Here is a 22893-nt window from a genome sequence, read left to right on the forward strand (position 1 = left end):
GATTTTCGAACATAGAAAATAACTTTCGAAATGTCACTTTTAACCAAGAGTTAAATTTAACTCGGCAAATGGTTCACCGCCTAAAGGTCGAGCTAAAGGTTTTGTGCCGTTTTCAAATTAATTTCTTTATAAATAAATCCATGTCTGTATATCTGGCATCCCTGAATAACAGTGAAGGAGAGTTTCGGAGTTATGAGACGTGAGATCAAGATGGTGAGAAGTTGAAACTCACTTCACTTTATCGCTGCTGAGTGCTGCTGCTGACCATTCAGTGCAATGAAATGTAAACAAGATAGTCCCAGAGAAGTTTTTGTCTCTTTCGTTCCTCTGTTGTTTGAATAGATGACGGAGTTTGACGTCACTATTAATCAACTATTCGAACTGCTGCGAACGAAAGAGACAACGAATCCACATGGTCTCACCTGTTTACAGACGTTGCATCCAGTCGGCAAGTCACCGTCGCACCATTCTCTCACGAATCAGTGCTTACGACGTCGGCCATCCTACCGCAAGCAGAAACCGTCAGATTGTATCTTTTACTTGCTGCTCGCGACTGAATCGTTCGTCCACTTTAGATATCATTAAATTTTAGTTTTTGATAGTCTACACTAGCGTTTGTACCATCTTCGGCATCGACTGTATAGTAAGTAGCCCGATTCAGAAGCAGTATACAGCAGAAACTCGCCCGTGTGCAAGCCGTCGTTTGGATTACTGAGTGGAAGCCTTTGATAGTGCTGCAGCAAGTGCAATTCCGGATCAATAATGTTTCCAAGTAAGTGCAATCTTTGCTTTGTATGGGAGTCGGAAGGGTGAAACTTTTATCTGCGTGGCTTATATAATAATTGGGAGTTCCTTTCAACAAGGGATTAGCAGTGCAAAATGCGAATGTGTGGTCTTGTGGTCACCATCTTTTGTCTGGCCGTGTGCTCTAATTTTTTCCCCTTTTTTGTCTGCCTCAGAGGAAGAGTCTTGACTGTTGATGGATGCTTTCTTTGTGCGAGCGCCGTCCAGCATATTCCCCGAAAACGACCGCCGTCCGAGGATGTTTGTTTGTCGGACTGAAAAGAATGAAAATTAATGTGAAAGTTGGATGCGCCTCGAGTGCAGATGACGGAACACCAGTTAGGTCGTCGTCATTAGCAAAATGCAATTTGCTTATTTCGAACGCTTTAGGTAGCTCGACCGCGACACGATAGTTTATCTCTCCTACCCAATCGCTGTGCAAACCTAGTTGTGTTGTAGTAAATCAAAAAACAACCGATACCGTTCATTGGAACTTGTTTTTTATAAACATCCGTCGACCCTTTCTCTTTGCCTAGCGTCGTATAAAAAGTCAGTCAGTAGGTGAATTATAGCTGTAAATATCATCATCTCGTATTCTCTATCCCGTCCGCTTCGTTCAGCTCGGGTACATAAATAGTCACGATCGACGCACGGTCCCGTACCAACTCCCTCATTCGGTGCTACTTTTCGTCTACTCATTCGCAGTCGATAGAAGGCTTCTCAGAACTTCTTGGAGCTTTCTAGCCCACCATCCCATTCTCGTAGAAAGATACCGTATCATGTGGTGGTAGGGAGGGTATCAGCATCATCAGCTGTAGCTAGCGAGTACCTCCTGACCAGCACATAGAAGATAGACTGTACTGTTAGCATTTTGTTGTTTTGGTTTTTCATCCGTTCCTTATGCTTTACTCGCAGTTTCCTTTTGTTGTAGGTAATCCGGTTTTTCATTTATGCCACCCTTGTGGCTTTCCCCTGGCCTACACATTGCTGTTATCAAGATGGAAAGCAAAGTACTATGTATGGGTATGCTCCTTTCTTCTGTGCTACGGTGGCCTCGAATTAACGGAATCGGTGACCTACAGAATTCTGCTCGTTGCATTTCGCGTTCTATTTGCGAACTGGCCGTGGGATTGCTTTTATTACTTTCTGCTCAACTTTCTGTTTACGTTTGACGGCTCCGAGTGGCTGATGCCTGATTCAAATGTCGACTAAATAAAATCATTAATGTAATGTATGCTTAGTTAGTGTATCGAAATAAATAAATCATTCATAATAGAAATAGGTATGCACCTATATGAATTTATGACCGGTCAAGTATTACCGCTACAAGAGGAGATGGGGTTTAAAATTGAGCTTGAACATGAGCTGACTGACAGGAACCAGTAAATTGCACATAGATCCAAATCAATAGAGCTTAACATAAGCTAACTAATTCTAGCGTTTAGAATTATAAGGGCCTAACTGCGATGATCGATTATCTTCATCGATTTTCTGAATAACTGAACCAATTTTAAGAAATTTTTACTACACAGTATAGTAAAAGTTTGTAATAGTTAGCAAAACCAACATCAAATGCACCGAGTCATTAGTGAAAGAGAAAGGTCCGTATGATTCTGAACGCTAGATTTATACGTTCAATAACGGTGCCGGTAATTAAATTAATGCGTCACTGCTACTTATTACTGCCTTTTGTTAGAGGAAATCGTCGATTAGACCTGGATGCACTTTGGAAAGAGGTGCTATCTTATAAAGCCTGATGAGCAAATGATACGACCCTGATCAACTCAGTAATGTAAAGAGGTCTGGGATAGATCCCATAAACTTCTAATCAGTAAGCAGAAATGGTCGGCACTAGGCCACGGAGCCCACTACATCACATGCCTAGTAATAAGCAGATAATCTCCGGAAGACACGACAGAACCCATATGTTGTTTAGAAGAACACAAATGAGCGTTGTTGTTAAGTTATTGTTTATCCCTTGCTTGGAATACGGTTTTGTGGGGGCTGGAGCCGTTCTCCACCCTAGATCAAATATTTAACTGCTACCAATCTGTAATTGAAAAATAATGCAAACAATTTAACGTTTTTTAACAAGGTACAATGGTAAAAAGCTACCATTTAAATAACTTAGTGCAGGAAAAAGTTAGAAAGCGTTACGTACAAAGGTTAATAAAGAAATTAATTCAGTTCAATAAATTTGTTTGGGGCATGACTTTCAGAATTAGAACTACATATCAGGCAAAACATTTGATAACGGCACAAAAGCATTTGTAAACAAACCTTCTAAGGCCCTTTACACGCGAATCAAAGTACGCCCACGCAAACCAATACCACTTTCGGAAAGGTGATAGTTGCCTCTATCCGATGATGTTGTAGGTTTGCGTGGACGTACTTTGGTTCGCGTGTAAAGGGCCTTAGAAAGTTTGTTTACAAACCCTAATAAAAAATAACCATAAACGAACGATAACCCAAATCATTGAACTTTTCCATAAATGGTTTGGATGATACCCAGAACACGTCGTTAAGCAAATTAACCATACAATTTTTATTAGGGAATGCTTTTGTGCCGTTATCAATTTTTTAAAAATTAAGCTTTATTTAAGAGATTTTTAGCCTTAGGCTAGTTCATCTCTACCGTTATCAAATGTTATGATTATCAACTGTTGGAATATGATCATAAAAGCATCCTCAAGTTTATTCACGTCATGTGATACAATCCATTCTACGTCCTTTGAACTATAGTCGCTATATTTATAGTATGACGGATAAAATTTCAATCTACCAAAAAGCGGAACCAATTCAATATATTGTAGACCAACAATGGAAAAAGGTGCTATCAACTTATATAAACAAATCTTTGATATTTTTTCCCCACCAACCGAACGCAAATTAACCGCATCACTGGATAGGGGAAACTTTTTTCAACCCGATGATGGTGTTAGTATGTGAAGGCGAGCCTTGAGTCACGAGAAAGGGGTTTTGTTCGCAAAAGCTGATGAGCTCTTTTCTGTTGTTGTTCGTGATATGCTCGATTGGTTCCGCTATATGAAAGCTCAATTGGTTCCCGAGATTCTATCTGCCAGACTATAAATATAAAGGGTGATACGGTCAAAATTTGGTCAATATCAACTTGACGTATTTCTTTCAATTTTGCATTAAAAAAACCTGAACACCCCTCATTTTGAAGGTGTGTGTGTGTAGAATGTTGCTCCTATTTTGATTTTGGAATTCACTCTTCAGTTGTCAAAATGCCGTCTAAGCAAGAAGAGCAGCGTATCAAAATTTTGCGAAAATCCGAGCTACTTGCACGCAAAGTTGGCAAAATCGCTAAAAGTTGCCAAATCAACCGTTACAAATGTAATTAAAGTGTTTGGGGAACGTTTGTCGACAGCCAGGAAGTCTGGATCGGGGGGAAATCGAAAACCGGAAGCCGCTGAGACGACAAAGAGAGTTGCCGGTAGTTTCAAGCGAAACCCTAACCTCTCTCTCCGAGATGCCGCAAATAAGCTGGGTGTATCGTCTACAACCGTGCATCGAGCCAAAAAACGAGCCGGACTATCGACTTACAAGAAGGTATTATTATTATTATTTAGCTTTATTTAGGAGGCTTTCAGCCTTAGGCTGGTTCGCCTCCACTACAAGAAGGTAGTGACTCCAAATCGCGATGATAAACAAAATACGACGGCCAAAGCGCGATCCCGGAGGCTGTACACGACGATGCTGACGAAGTTTGACTGCGTGGTAATGGACGACGAAACCTACGTCAAAGCCGACTACAAGCAGCTTCCGGGACAGGAGTTTTATACGGCAAAAGGAAGGGGAAAGGTAGCAGATGTTTTCAAGCACATGAAACTGTCAAAGTTCGCAAAGAAATATCTGGTTTGGCAAGCCATCTGTACCTGTGGCTTGAAAAGCAGCATTTTCATAGCTTCCGGGACTGTCAACCAAGAAATTTACGTGAAAGAGTGTTTGAATAAACGTCTGCTGCCTTTCCTGAAGAAACACGGTTGTTCCGTACTGTTTTGGCCGGATTTGGCATCTTGCCATTACGGTAAAAAGGCCATGGAGTGGTACGCCGCCAACAACGTGCAGGTGGTTCCCAAGGACAAGAACCCGCCCAACACGCCAGAGCTCCGCCCAATTGAGAAATACTGGGCTATTGTCAAGCAGAACCTAAAGAAGACCAAAAAACTGCTAAGGGCGAGCAGCAGTTCAAGGCAAACTGGCTTTCTGCGGCGAAGAAGGTGGACAAGGTGGCTGTACAAAATCTGATGGCAGGGGTCAAGCGTAAGGCCCGGCAATTCGGATTTGGAAAAGCGGAAGCCTAACTGAATATTTTTCCTGAATTTTATACTAATTGAACTTGAAAAAGAAATTTAATTTGATTTTTTAAATAAACGATTTCACCGATTTACACGCGTTTTCCCTTGACCAAATTTTGACCGTATCACCCTTTAGTCTATATTTTGAACCTGGTGCTTGGATATATGGGATATCAAAAAGGCGTAAATCCTTGATTTCAAGCCTTTGTAAGTCGCCGTATAAAAAAAAATTGTATTTGACAATCAGAAACCACCATCTTTGACCAATCAATAATCGATTTCCGGCTCTGATCGTAGTTTCCATTTCGAAAACACCTATATTGTTGGGTATTTTAAAGTTTTCTTAAGCCGGAAGACTAAGATCTTACAAAACCGGGAGCAGTCATATTGGATTCCAAAATGGCATAAATAATTGATTACTGTTAATTCCAAAATTACCTATATTATACACGGTAAGAAAAAGGTACCCAAAATTAGGTTTATTTCACCCAACTAGGTACTAAAGTGTGGGAAGCCAAAAGTAAGTAAAGTCCCATGTACTCAATTTTGATCACTCGCACTGAAGGGATAACCTAACCTAACCTGAAGGGCTTGGATGGGTAGAAATTACTTGATGATTGGAAGGAATGAATGATGTTCATAAAAATTGAAAAAGGAAACAGGCCGGACTCGACCCATGAACGTTGCGATTATTAGGCCTGTATCTTCACCACTCGTCTTTCAGTACTTGGGAAATCAATCAGAATAAAGACATATAAGAAGCGCTAATAGCACGATCACTCGATTTCGTCTGCCTTTTCTGTTAGACCGTCTCACACGCACATCAAAACAACAGGCAGCAATACGCGGGATTATTTTTTCATCCAACATAAAGTAAAAACTACCCATCACAAAGTTCGTAATGATGCAGCAGAATAATGTGATAGCAAACAGAGCCTTATGGGAGCTGTATTGAAGAATGTTAGAGACAAATGTTTGTTGTTTTCAATCCAGAATATGTTTGCTTCCACGCATGGTTTTAGTTTTTGTGATTTATTTTGTTTATTGGTAAACCAAAAAAAAACGCATCCATATGCATATACTCAAAATTGGGTAAAATAAACGTGGATTCTTTTAACCAACAGTGCACTATGAGCTGTATACCTAATTTTAGGTACTCTTTACTAATGCGTTGGCTACTTTTTTCTTACCGTGTAGGGTATTTGACAGTTTTTCATAAACCATCACCATCTTAGATTTTAGTAAACCGGAAGTTACCCTCTGGGATTTTAGAAAATTAAAAGCCAGCATATTGGATTTCAAATTTCAGACATCTCTCACTACGCAGTGCTAGTGTGCATATGAATTTCTTGTGTATGTTGCAAAAGCTTTAAACTGCCAAATTCCCCACAATATGGATATTTTCGGAACAGGAACAACGTGTAGAGGCCAGAAATACATAATTGACTCCATTTTGGAATCCAATCGGGCTACTTCTGGTTTGTGGAAAAGTATCCCAACAATCTTGGTATATGCGGAACATAGGCGACGTGTAGCGGCCGAAAATAGATGATTATCGGAATAAAATATGGCCACTTCTGGTTTGTGAAAAAGTTTCAAATATGTACCATACAATATGTGTATTTTCGGGACTATGACAACATATAGCGCCGGAAATGGATAATGATGCCATGTTATAACCCAAGATGGCAACTTTCGTTTGTTTTGTAATTCTGAAATGGCATCAATCATGTATTGCCGGCCTCTCTACACGTCATCCCCGTTCTGAAAATAAACATATTGTGGGGTATTTGGCACTTTCACAATCCGAAAGTCGTCTTCTTGGAATCTAAAATGGCGCCAATTGTCTATTTCCAGCTTCCACTTGTTGTCTCCGTTCCGAAAAACCCATATTGTAGGGTATTTGACAGTTGTCCACAGACTGGAAGTCGTCATCTTGAATTACATAATGTCGCCAATCATCTATTTCCGGCTTCTAAAAATCCTTTCTAAAAATATCTATATTGTGGGATATTTGACACTTTTTCACTAGCCGGAAGTTTCCACCTTGGATTTCAAAGTGGCATCAACCATCTATTTCCGGCCTTCACACGTCGGCTCCGTTCCAAAAAATTTCATATTGTGGGGTATTTGTGTGTGTGTGTGTGTGTCATCCTCTATCCCTCACCCAGCCGTGGGCGTTGGACAAGTAGAACTGTGAATAATTTGATCAAATCTCATGCTCCGTTATGGTGCCCTTTATGTTGTGAAGACTAGTACTTCAAAAAGGGTAACTTTTGAGGCAAGACAGGGTGTCCTCAACAAGTTAAGGGAACAGGATGCACTAGATATCCACAACAGGTACAGCAAAACATCACATAGACGCCCTTATTCACACTTACTACTCAGGGGGTAGAAGGTCAAGAAGAGCCACCGCCACCAACTAAAGCTTGAACCGGGTACCTGGGACTCCCACGATATACCCGCGGCAATAGTCAGCAGACGATGCCCTGTGCGTATTTAGTAAGTAATATGTTTTATTTTGATATGATATTTTGATATTTTGAAGCCATGTTGCTTTTAGTTTAATTCTATTGCTAATTTATCATATTAATTTTATTTTTTTAATTACCAAGTCCATAGTACCCAATGATATTTAAATAATTGATTGTTTCAATTGAACGCTTCACTGCTTCATGGCTCCAAAAATTAATAAGTTCTTTTTTTATTTTTACTTGCCAACAAACTTGATGAAGTGCACTTTACCCCTTAACGTAAATCCGTCTGCTTAGCTCAATCATTTCTCGACTCATTCTTGATTCTGGCTACCTAGATATTATTTTCAATGTTTCTCTTCATATATTTATCATGGCTTCATTATCTTTAGATTGATTTTTCGTACTACGCTTTTCGTTATCTTATTGTTTGGAAAATCTTTTCCTCATCGTCTTCGCTACAATACAGTTTATAAATTTCTTCCGCTTTTCTTTTGAGACATTCCTTTTCCTCTGCTAACTCGTTCCATTTTCCTATTTCCACTTCCGGTAATTTTTCCATATCCTTCTTAATTGTGTCGTTCCACGTGAACGCCGATCTTCCTAGTTTACTTCTACCGGTTCTTAGGTTCATTGCTCTTTTCAGTGGATGATCCTCTGGTCTCCTTTGTATATGTCCCCAATAGCAGATACTTTGTACTCTCGCTCTTTTGACTGCAGTTTGCCCTTCTAAAAGATTTGCTACGCATATTTCTTTTGGGGGTTTATTCCTTGCATATTCACATATATCTCGCACTATTTGGTGTTCATATCTTGCTATTGAAAACCTGTTCTTTTTCAAATTTGTTGCCGTTTTTGTTCCATACGTAATTGCAGGAGAGATGACATTTTTATATATCAATTTGCCTAAGCTCCATGGAGGATTGTGTCGCTTCATAAACTCTATTACCACCCTTGCAGTTTTCATCGTGTCCCTGTATCTTTGTCTCGTAGTCATCGATCTATCCAAACATTGCGTCAAATGAATTCCCAGGTACTTTATACTTGCCCTCACCGGAAATTGCTCGTTGCTTAGTTCTATTTGTTTCGGTATATTTCGATCACTCATCGGTTCTCTGATTATGATGCAGCTTTTTTCTGCATTTATTTCAAGACCTACTTTTGCTAGAGCTTCTTTCAGATATTTTAATATGATTTCAAGTTCTTTGAATATAGCTAGTATTAAAATATCATCCGCAAAAGCCAGTAATTTCGGAAGCTTCAAATGTTTTTCCTCCAATCGATTCAAGTTTTTCACTTTTTCCTTAACTTCTTTTAAGACATCTTGGATAACTAAAGTGAAAATAAACGGAGACATTGGGCACCCTTGCTTGATCCCCATTCCTTTACACTTTTCAGTTGTGCGTACTCCTTCCCATATGATTTTGGTTTTCTCTAAGTTGATAGCATTACAAACCCTTTGGATAAGATGATGAGGAACCTTCCAGTTTTGCAGAATCCTGTTAATACATTTTATATCGACCCTATCAAATGCTTTCTTCAAATCAATCGATGCTACGAAAGTCATTTTTCCTTCATTCCATCGTTCTTCAGTCACTCTCCTTGCTATGAATATTTGGTCATCCGTCGATCTTCCCGGGGTGAAGGCTGCCTGATGCATTCCCGGTTTTCCTGTGTATCGTTTCAATCGCTCTTTCAACCAAGTTGCATATATTTTGTAGCCTATGTTGCATAATGTGATTCGTCGGAATTCAGCAGCCACTTTAGCCCCTTTTTTCTTAGGTATTGGTACTTGAATTGTTTTTTTTCCATTCATCATTTCCCAAACTTTTTTTTTACAATCTTCCACATCTCTTCTATAGTTTCATTATTAGCATACATTATAAATTCATTTTTTTTTGTTGTATCAGCCCCGTTGCTTTTCCATTTGCTAGATTTTGTATTATCATGCTGATTTCTTCCTTTGTTGGTCCTGTTTCTTCTCTATCTTCTTCAGTGATTAGTTCGTCTCCTATGGTATCATCAAGGTCCTTCTCCCATTGCGCCAATGTTATGGTAGGTTGTGTCAATCTTCCTTTTGTTTTCACAAACTTTTTCAGGTATTGATGTGTTCTCTTTATCCGTTTTCCTGGTTCATACACTGACAAGTTATTAAAGACATTCACAATTTCTTTTTCTCTGTGGTCCCTTACTGCCAGCCTATACTCTTGTCGTCTTATATCGATATTAGTTCTTGCAATAGTTATGTCCATCCCTCGTTCTTTTGCGATTCTAGTACTCTTCTGTGCCTTTCTCAATCTTTTCAGTGCTGTCTTTCCTTTAGGAATTGTTGGTATTCCTGTTCTTCTCAAAACACTGTTTGCAGCGGACTTTAATTTAGTTACTAGCTGGTTGTATGCCTCATTGATCCCTATTTCTTCTACTGACACGTTGCCTTTTTGTACTAATTCTCCATGATATCTTTTCTTTGTTTCTTTAAACTGTAAGTTTGATGCGCTGATTATCGATGTAACTTTTTTTCTGGTTTTTCAATTTCTTCAATCAATTTGATACCACATATCAACATTTTATGATCAATGTTTAGTTCTGTCCAGTTTGCCCGTATATATTGTATTCTGAATTTATTTGGATGTTCAACTGCATGGTCTATCTGCGATGATTTGTTCCCATTTGACCAGGTCTCCAGTAATGTTTTGTTGAATCTCATTGAATAGCAGTCCATTAATTGTATTTGTAAGAATGTTTTGAAACTCTCTCCATTTTCGTTGCAAACATTATGTCCTATGAACTTGCCTAGTTAGTCGTTAGTTTCGAATTAATTGTTGCTAGCTCCGCGTAGTAAGAATGTTCTGAACTAATATGGGCACCATCAAAAAGGACATGGTATCCTGAACAACTTTACTGAAGACAGTAACCTTCTATATGGCAAGGATTTCTATGTACAGCTTCATACAAAAAATTCATGTGCATACTAGCGCCGCGTTGTGAGAGAGTTCTGAATTATTATGGTGGCCATTCGAAAGAACTTGGTTACCTGAACAACTTAGCTGAAGAGAGTAGCCTTCTGTATGGCAAGGATTCCGAGATACAGCGGGTACAGGAACTTCAAGTGTCCACTAGCGTCGCGTATTGATCAAATTTTGAATTACTATCCTTCAACCTTCATAGCTTTAATCCACTGAGCAACTTTGCCCAAGACAGTAACCTTCTATATGTCCAGGATCACGAGATATTCCATGTTGGAATCAATTAAGCCAAATCCCGTGGACTCCATATATGCGGTTTCCTTATATGCGGTCCGTATTATGTGCATATATCGAGGCATAGCTGTACATTCAAGGTTGAACACGAAAAAATTCGGACACATTAAAAACGCTGCCATTGAGGCATTTATTGAGTACTTTTTTTTCAAAATTTCACTGAATCAAGCAAGAATCTATCAAGAAGCGGAACCCATTCAATATACTGTAGACCAGCAATTGAAAAGGTACTATCAACTTTTATAAACAAACCGTTGATTATTCTTTCCTCGCCAACAGTGTTGGAAAAATCATTTTCAAAAAAAGTTCTATCACAGCTCATTGCAGAGATAAATCCCAAAGGAACTTCTCACAAAAAGTTCGCGAACGAGAGATGATAAAAAGTTCATGAAAGCGTAGAGCGGGAGAAATTTTCATTTCGTATCGCGAAAGATCTTTCGTCTCTCCATCTCACATCATTTCACACGTACTCGTGATTCGAACCAACCAAATATCCCCTCAGCTTTGTTCTTTTTTTCCAGCGAGTAAAGGTAGGCGATGATCACGCGAGAGTGTCTGTTTGTTTTCTTCTCGTTCTCCGATATTTTTCGCATCCTTCACATTAAATACCATTTCCAGAGAACTTTGAGATTTGGGCGTAATTGCTTTTGTAAACAAACACGTCATTCAGCGATTTCTCACGAATCGAAGCACAATCTAGCGAACTATACTATACCAAATGAATCATTCCTCTACCTGTCCGTGTTGTTAGTTTTTTAGATTGAACTTTAATTCACAAGAAATCGGCGAATTAAGTGTGTGTTTACAAAAGAAATTACACCCTAATCTCAAAGTTTTCCGGATTTATTTATAGTTTTAGTTCTCAATGCAACCAGCTAATAGTAGATACTTGTAACTATTCACCAAGAGTCTAATCTTTGCTGACCAAATCATCATTTGTGGCTGTACTCTTCGACAAGAAGAACTATGCTATTAGTGCGAAGTACAGTTAGACCACTGAGATTGGCGCTTAGAAATGTTTAGTGTTAGCTAGCAAGCATTCTGTTGATTAGTCTTACTGCATTGAGAACATGCTTATTAGGGTGGTTCAAAATATCGGCTTTGCTTCACTAATTTCAATCGATTTTTAATCAGGTCCAGATAATTCTCCCAAAATTTGAGCTTATTGGGTTGTGATCTCATTCTGCAATGGCCATTTAAAATTTATAAAGGTATTACTATGGGAAAAGTGATTATTTTGTTCACCTCGTCTTTAAATTTCGCCATAATGATCTACCAATAAATTAGCCTTGTGTACTCATAGGAAATTTTCTCAGCTACATTTTTTTCTAAAGACCACTTTTTAATTGAACGTTGAGGAAATTAGTTATTAATTGATTTCTAATCTGCTAACTTTCTGATTTGATCACTCGACTGCATTAGGTAGAGGACAGCAATGTAACCCAGTAGCTCGCCCGGTAGCTTGAATTTCCACACAACCTTGAATGAAAATATTAAATTTGCTTATCACTGGTGCCATAAAGCTACTGTACCTTTTTTCATGGATCTCAAACTGCAAAAAAAAATCTATTAAACATCGAATCTAAAAAAATAGTTTACTTGATAATTTTTATTCAGCAGGTGTATTCACTTGGGAATCTATCACTTCGCAAGTTGAAAGTATTTTGAGATTGTCTGTTAATTTCAAGTCTTGCAATACTTGTGGATGGAAAATTTAGATCGTTCTCAATCTGTCACTATATCAAAAGCTCAAGGTACATGGTACTTTGATTAATTTTGTGTTCATTTCCAGCCAACTGGTAATAATTTTTTGTTTTCTTTTTTTTTCTGCCTATATTTTTTACAGTTTTAATGGACATTGAATAACCTGTTTAAATTTTTTATCATCCTAAATTGCACACTAAAAAGATGTTTTTGTCAGATCCTTGGTCAGCAAATAAAGCGTTTTGAAGTTCAGCAGTGCAGCAGTCCCGCATACCTTATGGTTTTACGTAGGGAGGGTCTAGACCCTTTCTAGTTTTACATTGTTTTACAGGATTCCCAGTCATGGGAGAGGACAGTAATAGGCAGTGCTGTAAATTTTCATATCATTCGATTGAAGATGAACCACTACAACCATTCAATCAATTCTGTGTAAACGAATTCTCACATGATCATAATTTGAAGAGCCCCTTTCTCATTCGAAGCTCATTGTCACTGTTAATTGAGTCACTCAGTATCATTTGATATACGACAGTGGAGTATGGAAGAAATCCAGGAAAATGGTCCCGAACAGACAAGTCGACCCGATGTGGGATCATAGTAAGGCTAATTTAAGGTCGACGTCGACCCAATGTCGTGTTAATGTCGGGTCAATTTTGGGTTTATGTCGGGTCAATGTCGGGTCAACATCGGGTTGGGGTTTGATAGAAGTCAGGTTGGTGTCGGGTTGGCTTAGCTTTTTCGCCGGAATGTCGACCAGAGCTCCGTTTGTGTGTAGGTTACACTCAATCGAATGATATATAGCGTTTCTCAAATGAGAATGATCCATGCCTTCGTCAAATGACTAAGCAACTGATATCACCCATTCGGAGGAGGTCCCCTTTGATAGCGAATAGCTACTTTTCTCATTTTCATCAAAAATGTTCAAATGATTTTGAGAATTTACAGCACTGGTAATAGCACAGTGAAAAAGTTCACCAGCACCTATATTCCCAACCATCCCCCTGCATATAATTATTGCATAAGAGCTTACAGGAACGATATTACGAACACTAGTGATGAGAGGAGCCATGCATTAACTGTATTTCGTGAAAATGAGGATACATTTGGCGCTCCTCCTTCCGCAACCCCCTATCCTGAGGAACAGTTTTAATATAAAAATTGCTAGTCACAAAATCTTACACTACCCTCCCCGTTCCTCGTTAATGTCGCGTTGACACTTGTGCTGATTCATTCATTTTTTTGCCAGAAACCAATGCACCAATCAATCAGTTGCACAAAACTGTTCACATCATCCTGATAACGGCTACTTTAAACAACAGGCGCCAGTAGACAGCCAGGTACCAGACTTATCAGTCTTTAGAGATTGTATTGATTTACTCGGGATAGCTTTCTGTCTATAATCTTTCCCTTGTGAAATGTGCAGTGCAATTTTTAAGAACGAATGTGGTGTAAGAGATAGAGAGAAAAAATGATCTGATATTTTTCGTATCCTCACGTTGGTGATTCGAGTTAAAAAAGTTCGCGATATCTCATTCTCTCATCCCAGAAAGTTCGCTCAGGAAATATTGGAGTGTGAAACTAATGAGGGAAAGTTCCCAAGAGAAAACGTATCGCAAGCGAAAATGATATTTTGGTGAGAATTCCATCACTGCTCGCCAATCGGACGCAAATTACTAGCATCATCGGATAGGGGAAACTTTCCCCAACCCAAAAATGGTATTAGTTTGCGTAGGCTAGCCTTGAGTCACGTGAAAAGGGTTTCCGAAGTTTTGTTCACAATAGCTGATGTGCTCTTTTCTGTTGTTGGTCATGATTGTTCCGCTATTTGACAGCTCAATTGGTTTCCGAGATTCTATCCGCCAGAATATGAATATAGAGATTGCTAAAGTATGGTTGTGTCAGTGATTTATTTTCATCGGGAAAATTTTCCGCTATGAAGTTTTTATTCCGGATGAAAACATTTTGCGTATACGTATACGTGACGTAGTGTGCGTACGATAAACGTCATCAATCTCTATAACGACTATAGGCATTGGTTGTCAGGATGAGTTCATTTGTTAGCATCGTGGCTTCACCGAAGCAAGCACGTCGCACTTCGTTCCTGCACGCAACGTTTGCACCGCAAACAGAAAGCAATCTTTTTGTTTTTATCTTCCCAACATTCACGTTGATTTTGCTGATATTCAAGAAACTCAACCATTGACGATTGACCACGTCCTTTTGCATTTCGCTCATCACGACAAAAGCAGTACCCAGCTCATGTATATTGCCGCAGATCTAGTAGATGGTATAACCACCGACGAACCGACGTGACAGCTCATAGAAGCTACTTTCAAAATCTTGCCCTAGATTCCATATTTAAAACACGTTAAACACTACCGCCATCTACTCATCCGATCGCGACATATCATGAGCAAGGATACGAACACACGTTAAATTTATATTGACTTGGTTGGCGTCTCACCTCGTTTGACATATCTGATCACCCGTGGGACAGATCAAATCGCTCATTTGACAAATCGAATTGCGGACAAACGAAATGCTCTAGTGTCATGTCGGTTCGTCGGTGGTATGACCATAGCAAACAAAATTAAATTTCTGACCAAAGCCCACTACTGACATCTGGTTTCGTGTTCGCCGGAAATATTTAGCTAAGCCATGAACCCGCTTGCAAAAGCTATGAATTGGTTCGTGTCTGATCTATTCTGGAAATTTAGATCAAGAAATCCTATGGTTTTGACAGTTCAAATCACTGCACTTTTAAATCGGCCGTTTACGATTTTCGGGCATAAGTCAGAATTAAGTGTCATGTCGGTTTGTCGGTGGTATAACCATCCCTATACGTATGTACCAACGATCCCTTGCAGAAAACCTCCTGCAGCGGTACAATGTCGAACCTGCAGACCCCCAGTAAGTTGAAAAGAATGCGATTACTTCCCAAGCTATTGAGAACTTTACAGTTCCCAATCGTTAACCCATTTTCGCTGCCTGGGCCTATGCCGATTATTCTGGTTCGAATTTATATTGTTAGCTTCCTGTATCCTGCCCTGCTCTAATTTCGCGCACCCCTATCACCGTAGGTTTGCAAACGTTGGAGTATCGAGTCATCTTCACTGAGGTATAACGAATTTGACAACTGGTTACACACACATGTTTTAAGCCGACCTTAACAATGAGAATAGGGACCACATTGCGCATCTCGAAACGAAAAACTTTTTCATACAAGCGTTCGTACAAAAAGTCTTTCGTTTCGAGATTCGCAATGTGACTCCAGACTCTGCGCCCTGCAGAAAGGGGAGCCCCACTTTCCCTGGCAGCATTTGTCGAAGGTTCAACCGGGGTTGGTTATCCGATCTTTTTCAACATTAGTACTAATAGTTAATTTTCTATGATTTTGGTAAATTTTAAAGTGACAATCGACAGTATCAGAAAAGTTAGCATTTTTGATAAACTTTTTTGACAAAGCATATGTGATTGTGTGCCGTTTTCGTGTTATGATTTATTTAAAATATCGAACACGCCATTTTGAAAAATTAGGCGTAAATCAAAATGGCCGAATTTCAGCCAACCTTGTTCATATACGAAGTTTCATGGAATTCGGAGAGGGGATTCATCAGTTGACGTGGAACTGCTCAAGTATAGCACCTATTCAGATGCTCCACAAAGTTTGGACTTCGCTCAGTCCCAGGATTTCGAGCTCCTAGGTAAAACTCGCGCTAAAGCTGTTGGGCTAGGGTTAGTACCTCCCTTGCTCCAATCATTTTCCGTTGTTTTGCGCTGAAAGTCGTTGCCGTTAAATAAGTTTGCAATCGTTCCCGCCGAACGCTTTCGCTGACCGCAATCATTTACAAGCAGGTTGTTATTTGTCAAGCTGCAGTTCTCTTATCTGGGCCTCGTAAGACCAGCAATGGCTGCAGCGATAGAGCATTATAATCTAAATGCAAATAAAGCTCTCCTAGCGTTTTGACACGCTATCGTTGAACCGCGAATATGTGCTGTGGTTGGACATTAATCAAACAAGTGCTGTGGCGTTTTTTGTGTCTTCGGACTGAGATCTTTAAAGCTTGTCTAGAGCATGCTCCAGTTGTTCATAAGCTAATCCTGTTAGACGGAGCCGGTGGTTGAGTGGTATAAACGTGACTGTTTTCTCACCCCAGAAGGTTTGGGTTCAATTCACAGCCGAGGTTTTTGGGATGTTCTGAGGCGGTCGTTGTGAAAATCAGGCTTGGATTGTGAACTGAGGACTTCGCGCGATAAATTTCGTCGCGGTTTACTGAAATTATTATTTTATTCATGAATCTGATGTTTATTCATCTGATAAATGTTCCAACAGCTATCTTGGTGCAGAAATTAGATATATTTACACGCAACATGCCTTAGACAACGTGTGGTTCACCATGGTTTTTCAAAACACGGTTTAGATTAAATGTTCTAATTTCTTCGTCATGCTGGGTTTTGAACATTTATCAACTGAAGAAACATCGGACCAATGACAAAATACATTTAAGTAAATTACGATAATAACTGTTCGGTGCAGCCTCGGTTCACTTCCCAAGTCTGGTAAAATTTACGTGATTTAAAAATATCTATTAAAATGTAAAATGTTGCTATGACAAATAAGTGTCATAAAGTCTGGAACGCGCAAAAATTGGTCAACTTCAAATTGGTGTATTTCTGTTAAAAATGCATAAAAAAAACCTGAAATGCTGCATTTGGAAGTTGATTGTATATACAATGGTTGCTATTATAAGTTTTCACCGTTTGCTCTCCAGTTTTCAAAATGACGTCCAAGCAAGAGGAGCAGCGTGTCAACATTTTGCTCGCGCAGCAAGAGAATCCGACGTTCTCACACGCCAAGTTGGCAAAATTGCTGGATGTGGCCAAATCAAATCGACCGTTACAAACGTTTTAAAAATGTTCGGGGAGCGTCTGTCGACCGCCAGGAAGCCTGGAAGCGGCGGCAATCGTAATCCGGACGTGGCAACGACGACGAAGAAGGTGGCGGTGAAATATAAGCGGAATCCTAACCTCTCCATCCGGGACGTCGCTGGCAAGCTCAATGTCTCCCATGCTACTGTGCAGCGGGCCAAGAAACGAGCCGGGTTGTCGACGTTTAAGAAGGTGAGGGTAGCGAACTGAGATTACAAACAAAACACGTCGGCAAAGCAGCGGTCCCGAAAACTGTATACGATTCCGTTCAAAAAGTTCGACTGTGTCGTCATGGACGACAAAATTTATGTGAAGGTGGATTTCAAGCAGCTTCTGGGACAGGAGTTTTATACCGCATCAGGAAAAGGGAAGTTGGCTGAAATTTTCAAAACCATCAAACTATCGAAGTTCCCTAAAAAATATCTTGTCTGTCAGGCCATATGCACTAGAGATGGGCGATCCGCTCCCGAGCTGTTCTACAGAACCGATTCTCTAAAGTGAGCTGATGATCCGCGGTTCATTTTTTAGGAACCGAAGCTCATCAGCTCACTGATATCACAAGTCTAAGCCATTCAAACCAGTCACCGCGTAATCCAAAACGCGCACGTAATACACCATGTGCCTACTGATCGACAGCACCAATGGTAAAAGCAAACGTCCAAGCGGCTGTTTGGGAGAGAGAGAGAGACATATGCACATGTGCTACACGATGTTAATTTTCTACTGGTATTATCCAATTTATTTACGTACCTGGCTCTTATTGCTGATGTTATTCCTCCAGCACATGTGATCTCACCTCTCCTCCCACCATTCTCTGGGGGAGCGAAAGATCCACACAAAAGCAAATAATCGAAAAGCGAAATGCAGCTCTCCAGCTGATCAGCTCAGCTCCGGATCCGAATCATCTACTCGAATAATTCATTGGGAGCTGTTTAGGTTGACAACTCTCGGACCCGTCCAGCTCTCGAACTCTTTTTCTCTCTCGATTCTTCACGATTCAGCTCCGGATCCGGATCAGAGCTGATGATCTGGGGCTGAAGCCGAAAATAGTGAGAGAAATTCTGTTTTAGAATTAACATCACAAATAAAATCTGTATGTAGACTGGTTTGCATAGCTTGAGAAAAGGCGTAACATCGTGTGCCACGATGTGAATCATATCATCGCGTGTGACATAGGTGTAGCTCTCTCGCATACATTTTTTGCTTTTACTGATATGTTGTTGGCACATTTTGCGCGCATTTTGGTTTACGAGATGGTTGAGTTAATTTTGAGTAACTCTGAGCAACTCGCGTTGATCAATATATTATACACATAGCAACCTGAATGTTATATTGAAAACAATGTTGAAACTGATGCTGTCAAGCAAAGTAAGTTGACGTGTTTTCCAGTTTTGATCGATAAGCCTCGAAGTAAGTATTAATTTAAAAAGGAAACTTATAATTTATTCGAATTATATTCCAAAAGTGCAGAAGATTAATTTGTCGTTCCACTTACGCAGGATTACTTTTGGGAAAAAATCCAACAAGACGTTTTTAATGTTCTCCCTCACTTAAAAAAACATTCTGTCAGTGCTGGCAGCAAACGGTGCGCTAGCAATTCTCACCCGGGAAGACATTTCGGCATGGAATTGCAAATGCGCTTTCGTATAGCACGTGTACGAAATGAAATTCAAGCTGCCCCTTCAAAGTCGATGGAAGATTTTATGGCGATTATGCCAAACAGTAAGATAAGCTCAACATCGACGGACGCCACCATCAATAACACGTAGCAACTACATTTACGTAGTTGACGACGCAGCATATAACAAGAACGACGAAGAACCACCATCTGGACCTGGACCTGGACCTGGACGACTCAGCAGAGCAGCAGTGGCTTTGTAGGAACTTATAGTGCGGTTCGATAGGTTCGAATCAAGCTGTTTATCGTTTTAAACTCGTGTTGAAAACCAAATATGCTGTCAGACGATATTTTCCTTGATTAGAAAATCGAGACTACTTTGTTAATTTTGGAGTAAATGTGAGTAACTCAAATTTACTTGCTGCAAATATATTTACTCTGAGTACAGCTGTCTTGCCCCCAGGGTTTTCCATTGAAAAGTAGAACCAGATTGTAAGGTACGGATTTATTGGGTTAGACTACTTTTACGGTTTTATGCAGTTTTAAGCACTAAAACCACTAATAAATTTTCCAATTTTGAATTTGTGTCATAATTTCTCTAATTTCAATGTGAGCTGAAGAGCTGTTCAAAAGAATCGACTCTCTTTAGTGAGCTGGATGGGTTTGAACCACTCAGCCAGAGGAGCTGTTTTGCCCACCTCTAATATGCTCGTGAGGCCTAAAAAGCGGCATTTGTAACGGGAACCATCAATCAAGAGATCTACGTCCAGGAGTGCCTGGAAAAGTGGCTGCTACCATTCCTAAAGCAACATACTAGACCTGTGCGGTTCTGGCCGGACTTGGCGAGCTGCCACTATGGGAAAAAGGCAATCGAGTGGTACGATGCGAACAACGTGGTTGTGGTACCCAAATACTACGACCCTATCGAACGGTATTGGGCCTTGGTCAAACGGAATCTCAAAAAACTCCAATAAATCCATGGAAAACGAGCAGCAGTTTAAATCTAACTGGCGTTCGGCGGCGAATAAGGTCGATGAGACCACTGTGCAAAATTTAATGGAGGGATTAGGCGGAAGGCACGGTCGTTCGGATTTGGCAAGCCAAAAGAATAAACGAACATTTTTTCCTTAAAATATATGAATTGAACTACCAAAAGAAAAATAAGAAGATTTTTGTGGTATGAATTTTGACTGAAAGAAACGATTTTTTGTCGACCAATTTTTGCGCGTTCCAGTCTTTATGGAAAAACATAATACATTAGTCTATCTTTTGTTGTAAATAATACCCAGTATTTCTTTTAAACATTAAAGTATTTAAAATTCAGCAATACATTTTTTATCAATCATTTAAATAATGATTATTCAATCTGTGTGCCATGTACAATTCCATCTGTATGTGTATTTTTCTAATTATTTTTGTTTGATCTAGAATAGCGTTGGCCTCACGTGGTCTCTGGATCGCAACAATTATATCATTCTAGACCCATTTTATCCAACATTATGAATTTTAGTCCCGACTGAATAAGAAATAAATAAAATGCAGCTTGAAATATACTCATCGAACATAGATACAGCCATTTAAAAAAGCAAGTTTAGAAAGGTTGGGCAGGCCTGGTATAGAATTAAGAATGAATATTCTAGGCTAGAATTTCTAGCCTCATATTAATGAAACAATTTCTTGATTATTTAGCTAATAATTAACTAACATATACTTTGTCTTTAAATTTGTTAAGCAAATGTTAAGGACAACATTGATAGAAGCTACAAATGGCCGCTATCATGGCTGATTTAATTGAATGGCTGAATTCAGCCATGACAAAAATAAAAAAGAAGTCGGAAGAAATTTTTGAAGGGAATTAAAACAGGGGAATTTACGTATTCTCGGGGAGAATAGCTCATCGAATTTTCAGGTCCGGTTCATAGCATCGTGCTAAGATGTGCTAGGTAGTAATTCACCGATTACCTGTCGATCTGCCAAAATTGTGATCTTGGATTCGCAGCTATCATTCAAGCAACATCATTGCATATGTTGTCGATAAGGCGTCAAGAACTTTAGGGTTCATTTTAGGATAGCTAAAAACATCACCGATATCTAATGTCTAAAATCTCTATTGTTCGCTTGGAACCCAAACTGCGGTGCCGAGAGAATTGAATCTGTTCAACGTCGCTCTCTTCGTTTTGCATTGTGTAGATTGACTTGGAATGATCTGTTTCGATTACCTTGTTACGAAAGCCGTTGTCAACCTATCGACCTAGAACTTCTCCGGACAGCAAGCAGAGCCCTAACCGTGGCCGATATCCTGCAAGGAAGGACAGATTGCGATGCTAGCATGGGACAAATTGACCTGAATGTTCAACCCCGATCGCTTCGTATCAAGCCAAGACTACCTCTACGTCGCACAAATTATGAAGAACATCAAGTTGCCATAAGACACAGAATGAGACTATTGCATTTTTTGTCTAGCGAGTCGTTAATCTTTTTAGGTGGATAAGATAAATACTAATAATGGTGCCCAGACATGGTGAAAACACTGAACCATTTTGCACGGGAGGCACTTTTGCCGACAAACACACCACCGAGAGTATTGAATTTTACACTCCGTACCAGTACTCGATAGTAAACACCAAACGAAGCGACCAAAGCACCGGTGGCGGTGGCCGTGTATAATTTTCACCACCGGTTTCTGATGGTTCGGCAAACACCGGAGCCGAGTGTTTCTGGCTTAGAAAAGCACCGAAGCCGAGTGTTTTCGACTTCGGAAAATACGCTTGCTACTCACGGAATACGGAGTCTATATAGGATGCGAATGTGCGTGTTGTTGTTATTTAGGACCTAAATTTTAGGTACATGAATCTCCGGACTTTTATATCTGTTATCCAATCAGTTTAACTGTTTAGTTTAGTTAGTTCAACTGTTTTACTGTTTAGTAAATGATTGATACTAATCACAAATCAATTGGTTAAAAGAAAGCCAAGAAATAGTGATGGGTGGACGGCACCACAAAATGAGGTCTTCGGAAAATGTTTGTATTTTTATTTAAGCATGGAAGACGGTCTTGTAATTCGAACACTGGAAGGTGATTGATATCAACTTTTTATATTGGCTGTCAAATCATTGGGCTCCTATTATTAGATCGGGGATGAATTGTAGGAACATAGAAGAACCGTAGAACCACCTTTCGGTTCATGCTGAAACGCTACGTTCACTTGTACCTATATTTCCAGAAGCTGTAGGGGAGAACTGGTGCAATAGGCGCCAGCGGAGTAACCCAACATTCTGATTTGTTTTAAACTGATCGGTTAATAGTATAATCATTATGATCAATTTCAAATGCATATGTGTTAAAGTACAGTAAAATAAATGCGTATGAACTTTGCTATCATTCGTAAAAATATAATATGTATGAATCTGTGACCCCAATGTACAGTAAGTATATTCTACACGTGCAAACGGATCATGTACATTTGCACATATTTAGTGCTCGATTGTTCTTTGCATAGTTAGATTGTTGCGTGTTGCTGTTGCGTGGAGTTTAAAAAATTCGTTCCGTGTCTTGACGTTCCATTAGAACATTAGAAGTGTCAAACAATGCCGAATGAAAAGCGTCCTAGGCTCTCGAAGGATGCGTCAAAGGTTGTTGCTGAGTGTTTCACTAGGGAAGGAGAAGGAACTCCTCCGAAGTGCAACATTTGTTCGAAAGAGTTTATGGTGGACAAGTTCAACAATTTGAAGAGGCACCTACAATCGGTACATAGTGATGTATTCGACGACATTATCGCTACTGCAGATGCGGAGGAAAATTT

At 39.6% G+C, this 22893-nt stretch overlaps 1 protein-coding gene across 1 annotated transcript in view; it reads left to right on the forward strand.

Moving 5' to 3' along the window:
• Positions 1–447: 447 nt before the first annotated feature.
• LOC135713471 (bleomycin hydrolase) overlaps positions 448–22893 on the forward strand; it is a 40766-nt gene continuing 18320 nt past the window's right edge. The window contains exon 1 of the mRNA XM_065236596.1: positions 448–772. Within this exon, the coding sequence (XP_065092668.1) occupies positions 763–772 (10 nt within the window). The 5' untranslated portion in view covers positions 448–762. The remainder of the gene's footprint in view (positions 773–22893) is intronic.

This window comes from Ochlerotatus camptorhynchus, unplaced genomic scaffold, assembly GCF_037179485.1.
Source record: "Ochlerotatus camptorhynchus isolate MF236.1 unplaced genomic scaffold, CSIRO-AGI_Acam_v1.1 ptg000556l, whole genome shotgun sequence".
Classification (NCBI taxonomy): Eukaryota; Metazoa; Arthropoda; class Insecta; order Diptera; family Culicidae; genus Ochlerotatus; species Ochlerotatus camptorhynchus.